At 44.3% G+C, this 23,514-nt stretch overlaps 2 protein-coding genes across 2 annotated transcripts; both read right to left on the bottom strand.

Annotated features, from left to right (window-relative positions):
* Positions 1-1,374: 1,374 nt before the first annotated feature.
* On the bottom strand, positions 1,375-6,547 carry LOC125525475 (pentatricopeptide repeat-containing protein At4g14050, mitochondrial). Its single transcript, XM_087528690.1, has 4 exons — positions 3,463-6,547; positions 3,234-3,364; positions 2,802-2,920; positions 1,375-2,091 (listed from the first exon to the last, which is right to left on the bottom strand). Exon 1 carries the CDS (start codon positions 6,501-6,503, stop codon positions 3,699-3,701), a length of 2,805 nt encoding a protein of 934 aa, XP_087384816.1. The 5' UTR covers positions 6,504-6,547; the 3' UTR covers positions 1,375-2,091; positions 2,802-2,920; positions 3,234-3,364; positions 3,463-3,698.
* Positions 6,548-18,077: 11,530 nt separating this feature from the next.
* On the bottom strand, positions 18,078-23,348 carry LOC125525466 (putative leucine-rich repeat receptor-like protein kinase At2g19210). Its single transcript, XM_048690468.2, has 13 exons — positions 23,080-23,348; positions 22,398-22,947; positions 21,765-22,255; positions 21,473-21,611; positions 21,320-21,391; positions 21,123-21,194; positions 20,589-20,669; positions 20,303-20,466; positions 19,941-20,209; positions 19,730-19,856; positions 19,528-19,593; positions 19,098-19,290; positions 18,078-18,835 (listed from the first exon to the last, which is right to left on the bottom strand). Exons 1-13 carry the CDS (start codon positions 23,165-23,167, stop codon positions 18,337-18,339), a joined length of 2,811 nt encoding a protein of 936 aa, XP_048546425.2. The 5' UTR covers positions 23,168-23,348; the 3' UTR covers positions 18,078-18,336.
* Positions 23,349-23,514: the final 166 nt, after the last annotated feature.

The following is a 23,514-nucleotide window of genomic DNA, read 5'->3' as shown; positions in this document are numbered from 1 at the left end:
GTATGGTTACTAATGACCCTTAGACACCATATGAGGGATTACTCTCGCAACACATTGACTCTAGTTTCTTCACACCCGCGGTGATCCATACATAGGCTCGCCTTGGTCATGATGATGTTGAGCAAGATTTTCATCGGGCGCTCTTGTGGCGGAACATACGTGCCGTTCTCTCATTTCAAATGGCCTAGGACACAAGCATGGTAAGGGGAAGCCATGGCTTTTCCATGAGGGATGTCCACACCTGTTATATACTTGTCCACCAATCCTTGATGAAGCCCGCCAAAGACCATGAAGATGTGTCCATATTCTCAAGGTGAAGCTTCTTAATGATCAAGTTTCAAAACCTAAAGGAGTATCGACATTTGAAGAAATCTTGCATTCTTGTTCCCTCTTGCAAAGGAGAGAAAGACCACAATTTGTTCATTCCCGCTTGGCCAACCTATTGACAGTCCAAATCCTATCTTAGATTGCCAACCAAGCAATGAAGTTAACATGGAATACCTGACGGCGATGGTTGTTGAGGCATAGAAAAAGTTAAGGTCCTCCTCTTCATATGGAATTCCCGTGCCAACCCACATCTTGGTTGGTTCCTTCGAGTCATACCAAACCGTACTGATGTGGCCGGCAAACGACCTCCCAATTAACCTTGCATCTCGCACCCATTGTCCTATCGAAGCCGGGCCAAAGGAATGCCCATTCAAGCTTGTTAACATCATGTAGGGAACTTGGTGGAATAACGAGAGGCGTGAAGTAGACCGTTTGGGAGGCGATCACAAACTTGACAAGGGTTGAACCCAATCGTAGTGATGTTTTGGCCTTAATTCGTAAGTGACCAACTTGTTCGCAACTTTTTCCTCAAGAAATTGCACCTTCTTCAATTGCCAAACAGAGAGCAGGAGGCCCAATTATCTCATTGGGGAAAAAGTTCTAGACGCTGGCAAGCTTTGAAAAATATGTCCCAAGTATAGATGATCCAATCTCTGAACTTACTCGGGAGCCCTCTCTGTCGGAGGAAAGCAAGGATGTATTCCCACTTGGGAACGCTTCCTGCGATCATAGTACGTACAGAATTTGGTACTACTGAAAACAGAGGCTCGTAGTTTAGATACGCACAAGTGGAAACCTATATTCTACTGCCTTGCCTTGCACGGCGGGCTGCTATCATATTGACGCGAATGGCTTTGGTTATGCATCGCCACATGCACATATATATATTTTTGGACTGAAGGAGCTCCACTCCCATTTTAATTGGAACCACATGCAGCAGGGTGGGCAAAGTCAGATGCACCATGCTGCAAACTCCCAGAAAATCACCTCTGCATCTTACGAATCATCTCTGCGGTCTGCTACATACGAATGAACTGACACTGACACTCAAGGACAAAATAAGGCAGGATTGTGAACAGCCTTACACATTCCACTATATAGAACTACATTTGAATCTTCAGTACAGAACTGCTAGAATGTTACGTAGTACTCGGAGTGATTTTCACTACAGAACTACTAGAATCTTCAGTGTTAAGGGAGAAGCTAGGTAGGAGACTCAACACACTTGATTCATCCATCGACGGGGCGATATATACAGGTTACACGGAGCGCCGTCGGGTGATCGTGTGCCACTACTCAGACCATCGTGGTGTACACAGGGGCTGGTTTACAACTGCTGTACATGTACTATCATACGTACAGTCTATCATTCAGGAACTACTTTTCTCCAATTTATTTATTCAGTTACCTACATTTGACTAGAGTATGGGTTGAAACAGATTTGGCATAAATTTGCAGCACCGTCCATTTACCTCTCCCACGGGCACCATCATTTTTCAAAAAGTCATACGAGTGTGGTCACACATCGTTTTGAATCTCCCATATAGTTACAAAAGCTGCAATTTAGGATGCCAGCAAGCCTTTTGAGTAAGACAAAAGGTTAGCTTCCACCGATAATCTTGTCTAAGTTATCTTCAGAGCCAGATCATGTGTGGGGTCTGCAAACTCTCAGTTTACAAGAATATAAAGGCCTTTCGACATAACCAGAATGAGCACCCATGATAGATGACACACATAACATCACTGTCATTCAGCCATAGTTCCCTGCCACAACCAAAAAAGAACAACGGTGATTAGCACATCAAATTGAGTACAAGCAATTCAGACAATTGAAATCTTCAATGCCACATTATTGTTTAAACAATGTACATGTTGCTGAGAGAGACAGACATCATGGTGGCGTTGCTAGCCTATCCTATACCAGGGCTGCCAACTAGCTGGAGCAGAGTCGAGCTCATCAAAGCTCGAATTGACTCAAGCTTGATTTGATAAGGATCGATAACTCTACAAATACACATATATGACTATACTATAGGCTCGATCATGCTCAGCCTCAACTCCTACTCCTAAGGCCGAATTATTCTGTAAATACACATATATGAGTATAATATATGGTCGAGCTTCGTCTGGCACACTAATGTGGTATATTACACAAGTATTGAATTTGAGCCTAATCTACACAAGCTCGATCTCAGCTCAACTGGGATCAGGCCAAGCGTACAATATGCTCGAGTTCCACCTGGTAAGGCTTGAAATGGAATACATACATATGTTATATTATATACAAGTATGGATTCGAGCCTAATTTAGACAAGCTCGATCTCAGCTCAACTGGGCTCGAGACAAGCTACAATAGTTTGTCAACTCAGAACACTTTTGACAGCCCTAGCTATGACTTTATTCATAAACAATTGAACCTCAGCGAAGAAGAACATTATGGCCAACATGATAGAACTGAATGAGGTATGGGTTACCCGAAAGTTTTGTTGTATTATGGACCCCATACTTCCAATCAACAATATGCTTTGCACGTGCATTATGTAATGCCCTGAATAAATCTTCAGCAGATTTATCCCGTGTTAACCTACAAAAACTGCAGCCAAAAGTTATCCATATGTGTTAGTCACATCTCTAATGGTTTCATTTGGTAGAGAGCATGTCTGTCCAAGCGTCAACCTAGGAAGAGGTATGAATTCAGTATCAATTTCTTCTCTTGACGAGCCATAGGATCCCCCCCCCCCCCCCCCCCCCCCCGAGAACACACAAAAGCTTTGCGTTTCATTGCATTGATAGAAAAGAATCCTATACAACACTAAGACTAGGCCGTTACACTGAACGCGCATGGTAAGAGAACAGGAATTAGGCGACATAGGAAATGTCTCTTTTCATCAACAGTGTCAACTTGCCTGCATACAGTTGATATACATTGATTGTTTATCTGTCATGCAGCATCGCGCTCTTGCACGAACAATCAGATGTTGTTTAAGTCTTTCAGCTGCACCTATCCAGCTTCCCTTTGTTTCCTGTTTGCTTTTCACTACCATGCAAAATGGTCACAAGGTTTGCTGTTGAATAGATTGATAATTGACATGCAGCGAAAAGCAAACGGGATAAGCATATATTTTAAGCACTCACCAGATTCCAATCCAGGCGCTTCTAGGGGGTTAACAGACTGTTGACTATCTCAATATTGCATCCACGAACCCGTGGCAGGCCACAGCATAGCAACATAGTCAGCCAGTATACTCTTCTCTGCTTTGTGTGTTATAACTCAACAAAATCTTCTGAATGGCAACCCAACATCTCATCTGGAATCATCAGAATGTATCTACTTTGGGGCTTATAGAAAAAAAAGAAGTCAAAACAGGGTATCACCAGAAGTCACCACATGAACAACTTCCATTCCTAAAATGATGAAACCGATTTCCGTCCCTGATGTCAATATCTCTCTTGGTGACATGTGACACAAACTTGAAGAAAGTGTGACAGTCACCACATATCCTAAGGTTCTTCATTATCTGTATAGGCATGCCCTGGGGTGTAACAAGAAGGCCATAAGCAACAGCAAGCTTCTCACTGTGATACAGAAGGGAACTCTCCTTCTGCTCTTCATCGATGTCATGGAGAACAAATTCAGTGTCAGGCACATAGCCTGTAGTCCTTAACGAAGTGTACAAATCCTGGAGGGTAGATTCTATCTCTTCAATTTGCTCATGCTGTTTATCCCCAGTGACAAATGAGTACACTTTGTTCCTAATCTGCATCCAGCTACAGCCAGGCTCTTTTGTGACACCTTGTTGTTTCATAATTCTCCGTACCTCCGCAACTTCTACCCACATCCCTAGAGAAGAATATATATTTGATAACATGACATAGTTGCCAGAATTTGATGGCTCAATAACGAAGAGTTTCTCAGCAGCCCTTCTACCGATTTCCGCATTCTTGTGAATCTTGCATGCCCCAAGAAGAGCACTCCAAATCACTGCATCTGGTTCAATAGGCATATCATATATAAATTGTTCAGCTCCTTGCACATTACCAGTTCGCCCAAGTAGATCCACCATGCACGCATAGTGTTCCAGCAGAGGAGTCAGTCCATAATCCCTGCTCATTGACTTGAAAAATTGCCAACCTTCATCTACCAAACCAGCATGGCTGCATGCATTTAAAAGCCCCACAAAAGTGACCTCATTTGGCAACACCCCTGCAGATTCCATATGTTTATACATCTTGATGGCTTCTCTTCCAAGGCCATGTTGTGCACAACCTGTAATGAAGGAATTCCATGTAAATATGTCCCGTTCCTCCATTGAATCAAAAACCTTATGAGAATCTGCCGAACCACACTTGAAATACATTGACATGAGAGCATTAGCCACTATAAGTTCTGAATCCCTTCCATGTTTGATGGCTACTGTGTGAATTTGTTGCCCAAGCTTAGGAGCACCAAGACTTCCACAAACGCTGAAAAGTATAGTTAATATCGGGGAATTTGGTACCTCATGCTTGTTTAACATTATTTTGAAAAACTCCACTGCCTCATAGCCCCGCTCAGCCTGTGCATATGCAGATATTATCGTAGTCCAAGAGACAACATCCCGACTGAGCATATTGTCAAATATATGTCTTGCATCCTCCAGCATATTATTGTGTACAAGTGCCGAAATAAAGGAGTTCCATGACACAGTGTCTTTCACTCTCATTCGATTAAAGACTTGTCTCACATACTCCATGTTTCCGCACTTGCCATACATAGTAATGAGAGCATTACCAACATAACTATTGAACTGGCAACCGGCCTTAACAGCCAGTGAATGCACTTGTTTTCCTGTCTTGAGAGCTCCAATATTTGAACAAGCAAAGAAGCTACTAGTCAAACTAGATAGGCTAGGTAACATCCCATTCCTATGGAGCGCTTGGAGTAAATCCAAAGCTTCTTGACTCCTTCCATTCTGTGCATACCCTGCAATCATTCCAGCCCAGGATATTGTGTTCCTGAACGGCATCCTATCGAACAGCTCCTTTGCCTCATCAACCATTCCATTCTGCATATACCCAGTAATCATGGCGTTCCAGGACACAACAATAGGATCAGGAATCTGATCAAATAAAATCCTTGCATCAGTAATCCTGCCACATCGAGCTAAGCCTGTGAGCAGTGCGGTCTGGCATGGAATGGACTTTACAGGGTCTCTTTCATAGACAGCAGTAGCAGCATTGATTCGACCACCATGAGATAGTGCAGCGATCATAGTTGACCATGTGTACTCATTCCTCTCTGGCATACCCTCGAAGAATTTAATGGCAGTGTCAAGCGCACTTGCATCCCTGGTATATGCATTTAACATCGACGTCCCAATGACCACATCACTCTCAAAGCCTGTCTTAAGGGCTAGAGGGCGGAGGCCCTCTAGAACACCAAGATCCCGAAGACCCGTCACGGCTAAAAGCACAGACGCGAAGTTTGACTGGTCTGGTGCCACGCCTTCACGGTGCATCATGCGAAAGATGTCCCAAGCCTTGCGATGCTGCTCGATTCTAGCATACCCAGAGATCATCACTGTCCAAGAAACCAAGTTGCGCTCTGGCATTTGCTCAAACAGATGCCATGCATCCACCATCTGCCGGCTGTGGCAATACCCGGTGAGCATCGAGTTCCACGACGTGACATCCCTGCGCGGCATCGCGTCGAACAGCCTGTGCGCCATGGTGATGTCCCCGTTCCGGACATAGCAGCTGACCATGGCGTTCCACGCGATGGTGTTCCGCTCGAGCATTCCGTCGAACACCCTGCGGGCGTCGAGCACGCGGCCGAGGCGGGCGTACCCCGACAGCAGGATGGTGCTCGTGCGCACGTTCCCTCCGGAGATGGCGTCGACGAGGGACCTCGCGTCCTCGAGCATCCCACTGTTGCAGTAGGCGGAGATCATGGTGTTCCAGGCGAAGATGCTGCGGTGCGGCATGGCGTCGAACACCTCCCGGGCCTCCCGCAGGCGGCCGAGCCGCGCGAGCTCCTTGATGCGGTCGGTGTGCGCGCTCCTGTCGAGCACCCGGTGGGCGCTCCTCGCGGGGAGCGGCGCCGTGGCTGCGGCGGTGGCGGTGGCCGCGGCGGTGAGGTGGCGGCGGAGGAGCAGGCACCGCGCCATTGGCTTGCTCCATTTGGTGGGGAACAGCATCAAAAAACCGGAAAAACGGCGAATTATGGTGGTGACCTACATTTGGGCCCACATGTCACGGGAAGTTGGGAACAAATGCACCTGTTAAGATGGGAACTGAAAACTGTCTTGGATAACAGGGACACGGATTACTCATTACCCGTCTCCACTTCTGGAAAACGTAGAGTAATTTTGTAGATTCTACAAAGAAAAGCACACCCTCGGGCGTGCTTAGAGGGATGCTTAGTAAAATAAATCAAAAAAAAATCTTAAACATTTGTCTTAGATCTACAACATAGATATAGTAATACTATCAAGACTAAGTTCATGATAAATTTAAATTCAATTAATCATATTACTTAAGAACTCTCAATTAGATAGACATCCCTCTAATCCTCTAAGTGATCACGTGATCCATATCAACTAAACCATGTCCGATCATCACGTGAGATGGAGTAGTTTCAATGGTGAACATCACTATGTTGATCATATCTACTATATGATTCACGCTCGACCTTTCGGTCTCCGTGTTCCGAGGCCATATCTGTTATATGCTAGGCTCGTCAAGTTTAACCTGAATATTCCGCGTGCGCAACTGTTTTGCATCCGTTGTATTTGAATGTAGAGCCTATCACACCCGATCATCACGTGGTGTCTCAGCACGAAGAACTTTCGCAACGGTGCATATTCAGGGAGAACACTTATACTTTGATAATTTAGTGAGGGATTATCTTATAATGCTACCGTCAATCAAAGCAAGATAAGATGTATAAAAGATAAACATCACATGCAATCAATATAAGTGATATGATATGGCCATCATCATCTTGTGCTTGTGATCTTCATCTCCGAAGCACCGTCATGATCACCATCGTCACCGGCGCGACACCTTGATCTCCATCGTAGCATCGCTGTCGTTTCGCCAATCTTATGCTTCTACGACTATCGCTACCGCTTAGTGATAAAGTAAATCACTACAGGGCGATTGCATTGCATACAATAAAGCGACAACCATATGGCTCCTGCCAGTTGCCGATAACTCGGTTACAAAACATGATCATCTCATACAATAAAATTTAGCATCATGTCTTGACCATATCACATCACAACATGCCCTGCAAAAACAAGTTAGACGTCCTCTAGACCTCTACTTTGTTGTTGCAAATTTTACGTGGCTGCTACGGACTTAGCAAGAACCGTTCTTACCTACGCATCAAAACCACAACGATAGTTTGTCAAGTTGGTGCTGTTTTAACCTTCGCAAGGACCGGGCGTAGCCACACTCGAACTAAAGTTGGAGAGACTGACACCCGCCAGCCACTTGTGTGCAAAGCACGTCGGTAGAACCAGTCTCACGTAAGCGTACGCGTAATGTCGGTCCGGGCCGTTTCATTCAACAATACCGCCGAACCAAAGTATGACATGCTGGTAAGCAGTATGACTTATATCGCCCACAACTCACTTGTGTTCTACTCGTGCATATGACATCTACGCATAAAACCAGGCTCGGATGCCACTGATGGGGAACGTAGTAATTTTAAAAAAATTCCTACGCACACGCAAGATCATGGTGATGCATAGCAACGAGAGGGGAGAGTGTGTCCACGTACCCTCGTAGACCGAAAGCGGAAGCGTTAGCACAACGCGGTTGATGTAGTCATACGTCTTCACGATCCGACCGATCAAGTACCGAACACACGGCACCTCCGAGTTCTGCACACGTTCAACTCGATGACGTCCCTCAAACTCCGATCCAGCCGAGTGTTGAGGGAGAGTTTCGTCAGCACGATGGCGTGGTGACGATGATGATGTTCTACCGACGCAGGGCTTCGCCTAAGTACCTCTACGATATGATTGAGGTGGATTATGGTGGAGGGGGACACCGCACACAGTTGGGAGAGATCAACAGATCAACTTGTGTGTCTTGGGGTGTCCCCTGCCCCCGTATATAAAGGAACAAGGGAGGAGGAGGCTGACCCTAGGAGGGGCGTGCCAAGGGAGTAGGATTCCTACTCCTAGTAGGAGTAGGTTTCCTCCTTTCCTAGTCCAACTAGGAGAAGGGGGCAAAGGAGGGGAGTGGAGAAGGAAGGGAGAGGGGGGCCGCGCCCCAAACCCCTTGTCCAATTCGGACTGGGCTTGGGAGGGGCGCGCGCCACCTCCTGCCTGCTGTCTCTCCTTCCCACTAAGGCTCATTAAGGCCCAATACTACTTCCCTATATTCCTGTAACTCCCCGGTACTCCGAAAAATACCCGAATCACTCGGAACCTTTCCGATGTCCGAATATAGTCGTCCAATATACCGATCTTTACGTTTTGACCATTTCGAGACTCCTCGTCATGTCCCCGATCTCATCTGGGACTCCAAACTACCTGATGAGGACATCAATACCATTGTTACACCCACAGCCCCTACTGTTACATATACTGGACCAATTACTAGAGCTCGCGCACGCCAATTAAATTACCAGGTACTTTCGTTTCTTGGTAATGATTCTAATGTTCATGAGATTATGATGCTGCCTAAATTGGATACATTTGTTTTGCTTACAAATGAAGGGCCTAGCTTGGAGAAGGATGAACATTGGAGCAAGAACACGCATGGAGTTGATGGCATGCGCAAGGGGATCAAGAACGGAGTTACAAGTGATGATTTCAGGACTTTGAAGCCGCCATAAGGAGTGCATGAAGCCTTGGACGAAATATACAAGATGCCACTTCATAATATTCGTCCATAGGCTATTCTAGGTGCTGCGTCACCTTATTAATGGGCCAGGCCCATGTAATTTCGAAATACTTAAGTATAGGTTATTTTTAGAGTCCGTATGTGTGGGGAAACAAGAGTTAGGGTTGGTTTCGGACCCCACCCTCAAGGGCCACGAAATTTCCCCCTCTTCTTCCATATATACATCCCTTAGGGCGTCGTTTAGACTTTGGGTTTTGTTTAGATTAAAAGTTCGCCATAGCTGCAACTTCGCGTACTTCGTTTGTGTCCAACGACCAGACCAAGACGTCACAGAACCCCACCTTGATCAATAAAGCATCTTATATTCGCAATATCCCGATTGCAATCTCAGTTTCTTGCTTGTTCTTCGTTTGCTCGCAGGAAACAGACCCTCGTGGTCAGGTTGATCGTGCTCCGGCGTGGTCAATAACCCTCGGAAGTTGGTTTAGCGATTGCTAAGGCGCGACGTCTCGCACGTTCGTAGTCGGATCGTCAAGGTCGACTCCCACAGAAAACGATAGCCACCATCTCATCGAAACATCGGGACACCTTAGCCTCTATCAAGTGGTATCAGATTTCCAGGTTGCTCGGTGAGATTTTACAGTTTTTCGTAGATTAGATCGAGTCTGTTCTGCATACCTACAGTCCACGAAAAAGCCAGAAAAAAAATTAGGGTTAGTTCATCATATCCGAACCAATCTGAGCCTTTGCATAATCTTTTTAGGGTTTTTGCTTTGTTGAATTTGCGGTTGCATCGTCGTGTCAAGTTGCTGGTCTTAGAGTCTAGTCTTTTAGAGTTTCGAGTTTTGGTCATAAGTTGTCACGCCGCCGCCGCACCATCATCATCGCCTTGCCATCTACCACTTTTGCTTATCCGCCACCACTCTGAATCCATATCCATATACCACCACCAATCCATATCCATATACCACCACCGCTACCATATACCACCACCGCTGCCATATACCACAACCATATATCCACCACCAATCCGAGTTCTTCTCATATTAGGTTTGTTCTTGAGATCAATCTAATTTCTGATTCGTGTTTCCTTGCCTGCGTAGGTCTCGAAAAAAAAAGTCTGGAGACCCCCGGGTAGTTTTTAGGCCAAAATTTTCACGGGCAAATTTTTTTCCCTGTCCTATTTTTAGGCTTTTCTGAGTCTTTTGAGCCACGTGCCATCATAGTGATTTTTTGTCGCACTTTTTCGTCGTCGCTGCCCTGATTTCCGAAAAAAAAGTGAAATTTTTTTTTCGTGCCCATCCTATCAGTTTGACGAGGGAAGAGTTTTGAGACACTCGCCATTATAGTGATTTTTCGCAAAAAAAAGAGGAGCGCAAAAAAAAAGAAGCGCAAAAAAAGAGCGAAAAGAAAAAGAGTTCCAGAGTGTGCTTTTCCCTTATTTACGTGCAGCGCCGTGATTTTGTTAGTGTTCTAGGCTCGCGTCTCTAGCACGGTCTAGCCTAGGACCAGCACAGTACCGTCGTTGAGCGTTTATTCAACTTTGCATCTCTGAATTGATTATTGCTGACCCTTTTTGCTACCATACTATAAGCCTTCCCAGCTCCACATACATCTACGTCGTGCGTTTGACTCTCCCTAGCAATCGCTCTATCCAAGCTTTTGAGAGTTTTGACTACAACGGTTGCCGATCACCGCCTGCTGCTGGGTAAGAACTGGTAAGAATTTGAGATTTGCTTGACGGATTTGTGACACCCGCCACCACCACCACTTGTTAGTAGTCTGTAGGATCATCTTCTTGTGTGTTTCTATTGCTGCTAACCATGCCAGGATCACAAGCCGACGAGACTGACTGGGAGAACTTGACGAACAAGGAGCTTCATGATACGTTTCAGCAAATGATGAGTGTACAGGTCAAGATGTGATAAACAGATTTGAAGAGGCCATGGAGAAGATAGATGGCATGGAGAAGACGTTTGAAACAAAGCTCGATAACAAGTTTGCTGAATTGCTTTCGCGTTTTCCACCACCACCACCGGTTGCTCCTGCCGCACCTCTGCAACAACAGCAACAACACCGACTACCTCCACGTCGGGAAACAGCCCTCCACCGAGCGAGCCGTGTCCCTCTTCAGTCGGGCCAAACTGCTGGTGCTGCTGTTGATACTTCTGTGGCTCCTACTGCTGATGTGGAGGAGGATGATTATGTGGGAGATTATGAGGATGAGGTTGATCAAAATCATAACTACGTGCCACCACTAGCACAGCAACCACCAGGTCGTCCACATGCAAATAATGGCAATGGTAGGGCTCACCCTCAGGTACGAGATCATGAACATCTCCCTAAACTAAAATTGAATATTCCACCATTTGAGGGCAGATATGTTCCTGATATATATCTTACTTGGGAGTTAGAAACTGAACAACGATTTACATGTTTACAATATCCCGAGGAGAGACGTGTTCCTGCTGCTGTTTGTGCTTTCACTAGTTTTGCATGTGTTTGGTGGTCTGAGCATTGTAGATTATATCCTATTCCGGCTACTTGGGCTGCTTTGAAAACTGCTACGCGTACTCGTTGGGTTCCACCATATTATCAACGTGAATTACTTCAAAAATTGCAGCGCTTAAGACAGGGAAAAAAATTCTGTAGAAGAATATTATCAGGAATTACAAACTGGCATGATTAGATGTGATATTGTTGAGGAGAATGAAGCTATGCTTGCACGTTTTATGGGTGGATTAAATAGAGAGATTCAAACGATTCTAGAGTATAAGGAGTATACTAATATCACTCGTTTATTCCATCTTGCTTGTAAAGCTGAACGTGAAGTGCAGGATCGACATGCATTGGCGCGGACTAACTTTTCTGCAGGTCGACCTTCATCATGGACACCACGTGCATCATCTACTTCCACACGTTCTGCTACACCGGCACCTCCGTCGGCTGCCACCTCCAACCGTGATACAATAAAGCAGGCACAATCACCACTATCTGCCAAGAGCACACCTTCTGGGCCTGCAAAGAGCTCTTCTTCATCCATGGCATCAACAGGGCAAACACATGATATTATTTGTCAACGTTGCAAGGGTGGAGGTCATTATGCGAGAGAATGCCCATCTAAGCGTGTGATGATTGTTACTGAGGATGGTGGGTATGAGTCCGCTAGTGACTATGATGAGGAGACTTTGACTCTTATTACACGTGAAGAACACGGTGGAGACGATTCTGATCATGAGACGCAATACATGGCTCCTGAAGATGCTGACAGGTATGAATGTTTAGTTGCTCAACGTGTTTTGAGTGTGCAGGTTACACAAGCTGAGCAAAATCAGAGGCATAATTTGTTCCATACAAAGGGAGTTGTGAAGGAACGTTCTGTTCGCGTGATCATAGATGGAGTGAGCTGCAATAACTTGGCTAACATGGAGATGGTGGAGAAGCTATCTCTCACCACAAGACCACATCCACATCCTTACTACATCCAATGGTTCAACAACAGCGGCAAGGTTAAGGTAACACGTACTGTTCGTGTGCATTTTAGTATCTCTACATATGCTGATTATGTTGATTGTGATGTGGTACCTATGCAAGCATGTTCCTTATTACTTGGTAGACCATGGCAATTTGATAAAAATTCTGTACACCATGGTAGAAACAATCAGTATACTCTTGTTCATAACGATAAAAATATTACTTTGCTTCCTATGACTCCTGATTCAATTTTAAAAGATGATATCAATAGAGCTAATAAAGCAAAATAGGAGACAAATAAGAGTGAAAATCAGATTGTGGCAAAAGAATTTGAGCACCAAATGAAGCCTAATAATAAACCATCTACTGTTGTTTCTGAAATTAAATTGAAAAGTGCATGTTTACTTGCCACCAAATCTGATATTGATGAGCTAGATTTTAGCAAATCTGTTTGCTATGCTTTTGTGTGCAAAGAGGCATTATTTTCATTCGAGGACGTGCCTTCCTCTTTGCCCCCTGCTATCACTAACATTTTGCAGGAGTTCGCTGACGTCTTTCCACAAGACGTGCCACCGGGATTACCACCTATTTGAGGGATTGAGCATCAAATTGACTTAATTCCCGGTGCTTCGCTACCCAACCGTGCACTATACCGTACCAATCCAGAGGAGACGAAGGAGATTATGCGTCAAGTACAAGAACCGCTCGACAAAGGTTATATACGCGAATCCCTTAGTCCTTGTGCTGTTCCTATCATTTTAGTGCCGAAAAAGGATGGTACGTCGCGTATGTGCGTTGATTGTAGATGCATTAATAATATTACTATTTGTTATCGTCATCCTATTCCTAGGCTAGATGATATGCTTGATGAATTGAGTGGCTCTACAATATTCTTCAAAGTTGATTTGCGTAGTGGATACCATCAAATTCGTATGAAATTGGGTGATGAATGGAAAACAACATTTAAAACTAAGTTTGGATTATATGAGTGGTTAGTCATGCCTTTTGGGTTAACTAATGCACCTAGTACTTTCATGAGGTTAATGAACGAAGTTTTACGTGCTTTCATTGGACGATTTGTGGTAGTTTACTTTGGCGGCATATTGATTTATAGCAAATCTTTGGAGGAACATTTGGAACATTTACGTGCTGTTTTTATTGCTCTACGTGATGCACGTTTGTTTGGAAACCTTGGAAAGTGCACCTTTTGCACCGACCGAGTATCTTTTCTTGGCTATGTTGTTACTCCACAGGGAATTGAAGTTGATAAAGCCAAGATTGAAGCTATTGAGAGTTGGCCGCAGCCCAAAACGGTCACACAAGTGAGGAGTTTCCTTGGCCTCGCTGGTTTCTATAGGCGTTTTGTGAGAGATTTCAGCACCATTGTTGCACCTCTCAACGAGCTTACAAAGAAGGATGCGCCTTTTGTTTGGGGTACCGCACAGGAAGAAGCCTTCACGGTATTGAAAGATAAGTTGACACATGCTCCTTTACTCCAACTTCCTAATTTCAATAAGACTTTTGAGTTTGAATGTGATGCTAGTGGAATTGGATTAGGAGGTGTGTTATTACAAGATGGAAAACCTGTTGCATACTTTTCTGAAAAATTGAGTGGGCCTAGTCTGAACTATTCTACTTATGATAAAGAATTATATGCTCTTGTTCGGACCTTAGAAACATGGCAACATTATTTATGGCCCAAGGAATTTGTTATACATTCTGATCATGAATCTTTGAAACACATTAAAAGTCAAGCAAAACTGAACCGTAGACATGCTAAATGGGTTGAATTCATTGAGACTTTCCCTTATGTCATTAAACACAAGAAGGATAAAGAAAATGTTATTGCTGATGCCTTGTCTCGTCGTTATACTATGCTTTCACAACTTGACTTTAAAATATTTGGTTTGGAGACCATCAAAGATCAATATGTTCATGATGCTGAATTTAAAGATGTATTGCAGAATTGTAAGGAAGGGAGAACTTGGAACAAGTTCGTTCTTAACGATGGATTTGTGTTTCGTGCTAACAAGCTATGCATTCCAGCTAGCTCCGTTCGTCTTTTGTTGTTGCAGGAGGCGCATGGAGGAGGATTAATGGGACACTTTGGCGTCAAGAAGACGAAGGATATACTTGCTACACATTTCTTTTGGCCAAAGATGAGACAGAATGTTGAGCGTTTTGTTGCTCGCTGCACTACATGTCAAAGAGCTAAGTCACGACTCAATCCTCATGGTTTATATATGCCTTTGCCTGTACCTAGTGTTCCTTGGGAGGATATATCTATGGACTTTGTTTTAGGTTTACCTCGAACAAAGAAGGGGAGGGATAGCATATTTGTTGTCGTGGATAGGTTCTCGAAAATGGCACACTTTATACCATGTCATAAAAGCGATGATGCTGTTAATGTTGCTGATTTGTTCTTTCGTGAAATTATTCGCTTACATGGTGTGCCAAATACTATTGTTTCAGATCGTGATACTAAATTTCTTAGCCACTTTTGGAGATGTTTATGGGCTAAGTTGGGGACTAAGCTGCTTTTTAGTACTACTTGTCACCCCCAAACTGATGGACAAACTGAAGTAGTCAATAGAATATTGTCTACTATGCTTAGGGCTGTTTTGAAGAATAACAAGAAAATATGGGAAGAATGCTTGCCTCATATTGAATTTGCTTATAATCGTTCATTGCATTCTACTACTAAGATGTGCCCTTTTGAAATTGTGTATGGTTTCCTACCTCGTGCACCTATTGATTTGTTGCCTCTTCCATCTTCAGAGAAGGTTAATTTTGATGCTAAAGAACGTTCTGAATTGATTTTAAAAATTCATGAGTTAACTAAGGAAAACATTGAGCGTATGAATGCTAAATATAAACTTGCTGGAGATAAGAGTAGAAAACATGTTGTGTTTGCGCCTGGAGATCTTGTTTGGTTACATTTGCGTAAAGATAGATTTCCTAATCTGCGCAAATCAAAGCTAATGCCATGTGCTGATGGTCCTTTTAAGGTGTTAGAAAAAATAAATGATAATGCATATAAACTTGAGCTACCTGTAGATTTTGGGGTTAGTCCCACTTTTAACATTGCAGATTTGAAGCCTTATTTGGGTGAGGAAGATGCGCTTTCGTCGAGGACGACTTCATTTCAAGAAGGGGAGGATGATGAGGACATCAATACCATTGTTACACCCACAGCCCCTACTGTTACATATACTGAACCAATTAGTAGAGCTCGCGCACGCCAATTAAATTACCAGGTACTTTCGTTTCTTGGTAATGATTCTAATGTTCATGAGATTATGATGCTGCCTAAATCGGATACATTTGTTTTGCTTACAAATGAAGGGCCTAGGTTGGAGAAGGATGAACATTGGAGCAAGAACACACATGGAGTTGATGGCATGCGCAAGGGGATCAAGAACGGAGTTACAAGTGATGATTTCAGGACTTTGAAGCCGCCATAAGGAGTGCATGAAGCCTTGGACGAAATATACAAGATGCCACTTCATAATATTCGTCCATAGGCTATTCTAGGTGCTGCGTCACCTTATTAATGGGCCAGGCCCATGTAATTTCGAAATACTTAAGTATAGGCTATTTTTAGAGTCCGTATGTGTGGGGAAACAAGAGTTAGGGTTGGTTTCGGACCCCACCCTCAAGGGCCACGAAATTTCCCCCTCTTCCTCCATATATACATCCCTTAGGGCGTCGTTTAGACTTTGGGTTTTGTTTAGATTAAAAGTTCGCCATAGCTGCAACTTCGCGTACTTCGTTTGTGTCCAACGACCAGACCAAGACGTCACAGAACCCCACCTTGATCAATAAAGCTTTCATCTTATATTCGCAATATCCCGATTGCAATCTCAGTTTCTTGCTTGTTCTTCGTTTGCTCGCAGGAAACAGACCCTCGTGGTCAGGTTGATCGTGCTCCGGCGTGGTCAATAACCCTCGGAAGTTGGTTTAGCGATTGCTAAGGCGCGACGTCTCGCACGTTCGTAGTCGGATCGTCAAGGTCGACTCCCACAGAAAACGATAGCCACCATCTCATCGAAACATCGGGACACCTTAGCCTCTATCACTACCTTAGGTATATCAAAACACATAAACTCATAATATAACCGTCATCGAACTTTAAGCATGCGGACCTACGGGTTCGAGAACTATGTAGACATGACCGAGACACGTCTCCGGTCAATAACCAATAGCGGAACCTAGATGCTCATATTGGTTCCTACATATTCTACGAAGATCTTTATCGGTCAAACCGCATAACAACACACGTTGTTCCCTTTGTCATCGGTATGTTACTTGCCCGAGATTCGATCGTCGGTATCTCAATACCTAGTTCAATCTCGTTACCAGCAAGTCTCTTTACTCATTCCGTAATACATCATCCCGCAACTAACTCATTAGTTGCAATGCTTGCAAGGCTTATAGTGATGTGCATTACCGAGTGGGCCCAGAGATACCTCTCCGACAACCGGAGTGACAAATCCTAATCTCGAAATACGCCAACCCAGCAAGTACCTTCGGAGACACCTGTAGAGCACCTTTATAATCACCCAATTACGTTGTGACGTTTGGTGGCATACAAAGTGTTTCTCCGGTAAACGAGAGTTGCATAATCTTATAGTCATAGGAACATGTATAAGTCATGAAGAAAGCAATAGCAACAAACTAAACGATCAAATGCTAAGCTAACGGAATGGGTCAAGTCAATCACATCATTCTCCTAATGATGTGACCCCGTTAATCAAATGACAACTCATGTCTATGGTTAGGAAACATAACCATCTTTGGTCAACGAGCTAGTCAAGTAGAGGCATACTAGTGACACTCTGTTTGTCTATGTATTATGTTTCCGGTTAATACAATTCTAGCATGAATAATAAACATTTATCATGATATAAGGAAATAAATAATAACTTTATTATTGCCTCTAGGGCATATTTCCTTCAATATTTACAGTTCATCCACTTGCAGCTATGGCAATGACCAATATATAACTTGCATTTTCTGATCTTCTTCCTCTACAGGCGTTCTGGTTAGTATTTCCGCAAAAAAAAGGTGTTCTGGTTAGTAGCAATGTATAATTTTGTTTAGCTATAGAATACATATTTTTCCTTGGTATAAGCAAATAAGATTGATTACGCCCTTGATATGCATTTCTGACACTAATTACCTCGTCGAGCGGAAATTCGTCTAGAATACCTCTTTTAGAAGCTTTGGACCCTCATTTTCTAATGTGTGTCCATTAGGCAAGGTGTGAGGTGACGTCCGGGGTCCAAAAATATCTGAATGATGACGAGGAATGAAACAGATGGAAAAGAGAAGTCTAGACATTACGATCTTTATACATTTTTTATTAAATCATTGAGGCAACATGCCTATCGTATATAACATAAACAAGCAAAATGCAAAACTGGCATAAAACCGTATTAAAAGTCACCAAAATCTGATATTTCGATAGAAGATTCACTAAATGGGGTAATATGTGTCACAGAATGTACAACTACAGAGTAAAAAATGGAATTCACTCTTCATTTTAAGACAAGATACACTGTAGAAGGATACACGTAACAATATATATATTTGCTCTTTTTCCTGGATGATGCATCATCAATTTTTGTTGTTCTCCAAGTAAAACAAAACCCTGCAATAGAGAGAAGGAAATAACTCATTGTACTTGTCCTCTCCTCACCTGGCGACAGGACCAGTAGTCATGGTTGGAACCCTGCCTAAACGCTCCACCTCAAATACATCATTGCTATGGCTCGTACTAGCAGACTGGTTAGTGGCGTATCGATTATAACTTGAGAATGGGTCGCTGCCACTGGCCATGTAAAACTCAGGATCCGTGCTGCCACCTTTGCAGCGCACAGTCTCGAGCTCGAGGCACTCTTGCAGCTGTACCACCACCTCGGTCATTGTGGGCCGTTGCGCCGGTGTTTGCTCAGTACACTTGAGAGCAATGCCCGCTGCTTTCCACACGCTGTTGATGTCGTGCTCTCCATGCATGCGCGCATCCACCACGCCCTCTATGTTTCCCTGGGAAAGCCGTTCCTGGACCCACTTGGTGATGCTTGAAGGTTCCGGATTATTCAAGATGCGAGGCTGGCCCGTGACTATTTCCAGCAACACTACTCCAAAACTATACACATCAGTCTTATTAGTCAGCTGCAATGTTGTTAGGTACCTATAAAAGTGTGAAAAGCATTGTGAGTTTAACTTCGCCAAGAAAAGTTTTGCACATCTCCTATAAATGAATAACGTGTAGGATAACTTCCTAATCGAAAGGATCAGGTCATGATCATCGATCCTAGAAGATAAGGTACATCATGTAATATATGAATTATGCTACCTTTGGACAACTAAATAAAGTATAGTACTTCTGCTATTAATAAGTGGCAAGATGATATTATAGCATTATAAGCAAGAATTTAGAATAGCGCACTTACTCAGGGGCAATGTAACCATGCGTGCCAACCAACCTGGCTGTGGACACATGGGTATCATCATCGCAATTGAATGCCTTGAGTAGGCCAAAATCCGCAATCTTGGCCTCAAGGTTCGCATTTAGCAAGATGTTTGATGTCTTCACATCCCTATGGATGAGGGGTGGATTGCAGCCCTTGTGTAGATACTCAAGCCCTGCGTGCACAGACATGAGATAATCATCCAACCATTTTTTTGAAAAAGGGCATTTAGTGAAGCATCAAAGTGATACAAAACACAATGAACATACATCCGGCGTTTGCATAGCTAGGATGGCCACATCCAACACCACACACACACACACGCGCGCGCGCGCGCACACACACACATAGTCTGAGCTTTCTAGCTTCCAAGTGAAATGTCATGAAGAAAAATCTGAATTTAACAGCTTACCTTGTGCGGATTCCTGTGCAATACGAAGTCTCTGTGCCCAGGTTAATGTTGTGTCGTAGTGTCTGCCTGCAAAAAGATCGTCGCATGAATAATATATTTGGTAGATATTCCTACAATTCTCTGGGTCCTTGGGTCTTTTGATATTCTTAATTGACAACATACCAATGTTCTTCAAGTGTGCACACTTGGGCAATTTACATACCTCTCAGATGTTCATGTAGGGCTCCTTCGGACATGTACTCGTACACGAGGGCTAGGTGCTCTCTATCGTTGCAGTAGCCAATCATGGTTACAAGATTTTTGTGATGAATCTTAGCTAACGTCTGAGCCTGAACCAACAAAGATCAATGCATTACCAAATCGAGAAGAAAACTTGCATGATTTCCTACAGCATATACTTGAGCAAATCTTACCTCGACCAGGAACTCTTGTACACCTTGAGCTGATGACTCAGACCGAAGCTTGACAGCCACCTGGGTGCCATTCTCCAAGAATCCATCATAGACTTTTCCAAACCCTCCTTGGCCGATCACTCGCTGGAAGTTGTTCGTTATGACCTTTATTTCCTCGTACGTGAATCGCTGATTGTTCAGTTGCAGCGAGCTGTCTTTGTTTCTATTCCAAGAGTGCGACAGGGTAAAGCGCGTCTCATTCTGCGGCTTGATGCTGTTGCTTGTTGTTCCTTAAGAAACCAATCACGCAAACTAAGGTCCCTTAATCATTTCATACTTACATTCAGAGATATAAACTTCTATGTTTCAGGCAAGTCTCTCACCTTGCCTTCTCCTTCGCATGCACATGAGCAACACTAAAAGCAACACAATCACGAGTACTGCAACTATTGGAATAGCAACATAGACAGGAACCATTGAATTGCTCTTCTTCTTTGGAGGCACACATGAATTGCCATTGCTGCAGAGGTCCGGATTGTTATCGTATCTAGCAAAACAAAGAATGAGAAGCTACATCCATATTCTGAACAGCATGCCTACCTTCAGCTAAGAAAGTGAAAACCATGTCGAAAATAATTGCAGAAATCCAGATGCTAGTGGGGCACTAACCTTAGAGTTAGGAAGCCATCTTGGCTTTTTTTCAGAAGCATGGAAGGAATTTCTCCAGTAAGCCGGTTTCTTGTCAAATCACTGGAAGAATGGAAAAGAAGTCAAGATAGTGTCCTAGTACCTACTATCACTAGATATAGTATTTTCCTGTCAAATACTAAGCGAGAAAATGAAACAAAATAGTGTTGCACGTCAAAACAAATGATGGATATGTATTGGGAGATGAATCTGAAAAATGCTATAATCATATAACGTTAATTCAGGACAAAGATAAAACATCATGAGTCTCCGATATGTATTTATGTCTAATAATCCTCATATGAAGATGTTAGTAAAAACTAAAAACTTAAAGTATCCTGAAAATATATTTTGTTACAAATTCAATCATATAATTTGTTATTCACCCAATTAATTTGAATGCCTTTTCATATGTTAAAAAGTCAAAGTTACAGAAGTTTGGCTGCAACATCAGTTTATACACAGAGGAAATAAGTAGTGGTAAAAAACTAAAAATATGAGAGATTAGTTACTGACAGAAGTGTAAGCGATGACAATTGTGAAAGGGTGTCAGGAATGGAGCCGGTGAGATTGTTGCGAGACAAATCCCTGCCAAGTGTAATTAAGTTCTGTCACTCATTTTGCTTTGTGTGTAGTCACTTGTTGAAATGTCTAGAAAGACAAATATTTAGGAACGGAGAGAGTAGTATGGAATGGTTTGATAATCTCCTTACAGGTATTGTAAACCTTTGAGATCCCGAAAAGAAGACGAGATATTGCCACTCAGACCCATTGAAGACAGATTCCTGCAGTGTATTTATACAACAGTTCAGATAATAATTCCAGAATTTGCTGGACCATTTCTTCACCGAAGATAATTAACTCACAAGCCTTTGACAGTTGGTGGTCCGGAGAGAGCGTAGCCGCAACTCAATCCATCCCACGCAAATTTCCTCGGCGCGCAGGGATCCCCCATCCAGTTCTTCTTCACCCGGTACTTGTCTCTGACCGCCGTGACAGCAGAAACTGTTGCATTTCTCAGTAGCAACACACAAATTAAAGTTATTATAAGCGACCTAAATCAGCTGCTGAAATTCATTTGCTGGCTAGCTATCTATCTATCTAGCTAGCTAGCTTCATGATCCCATATGTATGTATCTGAAAGTAATAGCCGGTTACCATCCTGAGCGGCCGTGGGTACGCCGGTGGTAGGGAGGACCGAGAAGACCTCGACGGCGTTGATGATCGGCGGGAGCGTCGAGTTCGCGGTGGCGTTCAGCGAGATCTCGTACCGGTCGAAGCCATGGACAGGTTTGCGCTGGAAGACGGCGTCGGTTGCCAGGTACGCCGGCGTCATGACGTGCGGGTACGAGAGCTCGCCGTTGGTGGTGATGTAGAACCCGCGCACGGCGTCCTTCTGCAGCTCCGCGAAGTAGAGCATCCAGGAGTACCCGGGGACGTGGTAGTTGGCGTTCCGCACCGCGTCCCACGAGAAGCGGACGGGGGAGGAGGCGTTGGCGGACGTGACGGCGGTGCGCATCACGGCAGAGGGCACCTCGAAGCTTTCGAGGTTGTCTTCCACGTTCTCGGCCGTTGAGATCTCCAACCACTCGTCCGGATGCGGCTTGGTCCACGGGAGCCATACCCGGTCGTAAGCATCGTCCGGGTACCTGCATGTGCGCCATGGGAAAGTCGTAGCTAGGTTACCCTACGTGCTATTTTTGCAAAGTTAATTAAGATGCATGCATGCTTGATTGAATATATGTTGGACTTTGGAAAATTGTAGTCTGGTCTGCTCATATATTTCCTTACCTCACAGTCTTATTAGTGCCAAAGCTGGACCTGGTGATAAGAACAAGCCCCTGCGTCGCGTTGACTTGCGGGTAGAGCGTCGTCTTGAGGGGTCTTAGGGCCAGGCTGGTGATGAATGGCGTCCCGGAGCCGGTGTTCACGAGACATACCTGCACAGTGCCGCCATAGACGTAGGCGATGACCTCCACGATCAATGGCATGTCGGCGGCAGTGATGTTCACAGTTTTCCAGTAGTTGACTCCGAGATAAATGTCGAAGATGGGCGGACTATCGAGGCCGTCGTAGTTTCCATACATGAAAAAGGCACGGATGAGGTAGTTGGGCCCGGCCGATCCTACAGGGTTGATCGTGTAGCAGTTGCGCACGCCGATGGGGAAGCTGCGCACGGTGTGCCAAGTCCAGCCCATCGTCGGGGTGATGTACTCGGTGGAGATGTTGTGGTTGGTGCCGGTGTTGGTGAAGCCGGCGTCCCCGGTTGCCCGGAGCTTGGTGACGTTGTCCATGTAGCCGGGGGAATTCTCCGGCAGGCCACAGTCTATGGTTATGAAACCTGCACGAGCACGCAACAAGCAGTTACGGAGTTGATTCGTGCATATATGGCGAGTGGCCTAGTGAGTGTTCTGTCCGGCCGGGAAGTGAAAATGTGTACAACTCAACAAAAGCGAGAGAATAAGGAACTCACTGGCTAACTTGTCGACCTGGCCATGGACCTGAAGAACGCCGGCGAGGCCAAGAAGAAGCACTAGCTGTAGCAGCCACCGGGCCACCATTGTTCTTTCTTGCTCTCGGTGATGGTCGTCCCAACTGATCAATGGCACATGTGCCAGCAGCTAGTTACACTAGCTAGAACTTAGCAAGTCGGGAAGTTCATTGGGATAGACACCATCGAGCATATAGTAGCACGTAAGTCGTCTACCGCTGGGCGGATTAGTTGGGAGTGGGAGATTAGTTATTCTAACACCACATGGTAATGACTAATGAGCTCATTTGAGAAGTTTGCCCACTTAATGAGTTCATATGGGAAGCTTAACCAGTTGAGGCATATCACATGGGTTATGAGTTGACTTGCATACGCCCAGCTCGGGAGGATCAGCTGACTGCAGACTTTTTCCTGACC

The sequence above is a fragment of the Triticum urartu genome, chromosome 1A (genome assembly GCF_056163025.1).
Source record: "Triticum urartu cultivar PI428250 chromosome 1A, HENAU_Tu73, whole genome shotgun sequence".
Classification (NCBI taxonomy): Eukaryota; Viridiplantae; Streptophyta; class Magnoliopsida; order Poales; family Poaceae; genus Triticum; species Triticum urartu.
This window is presented reverse-complemented; position numbering and strand designations above follow the sequence as displayed.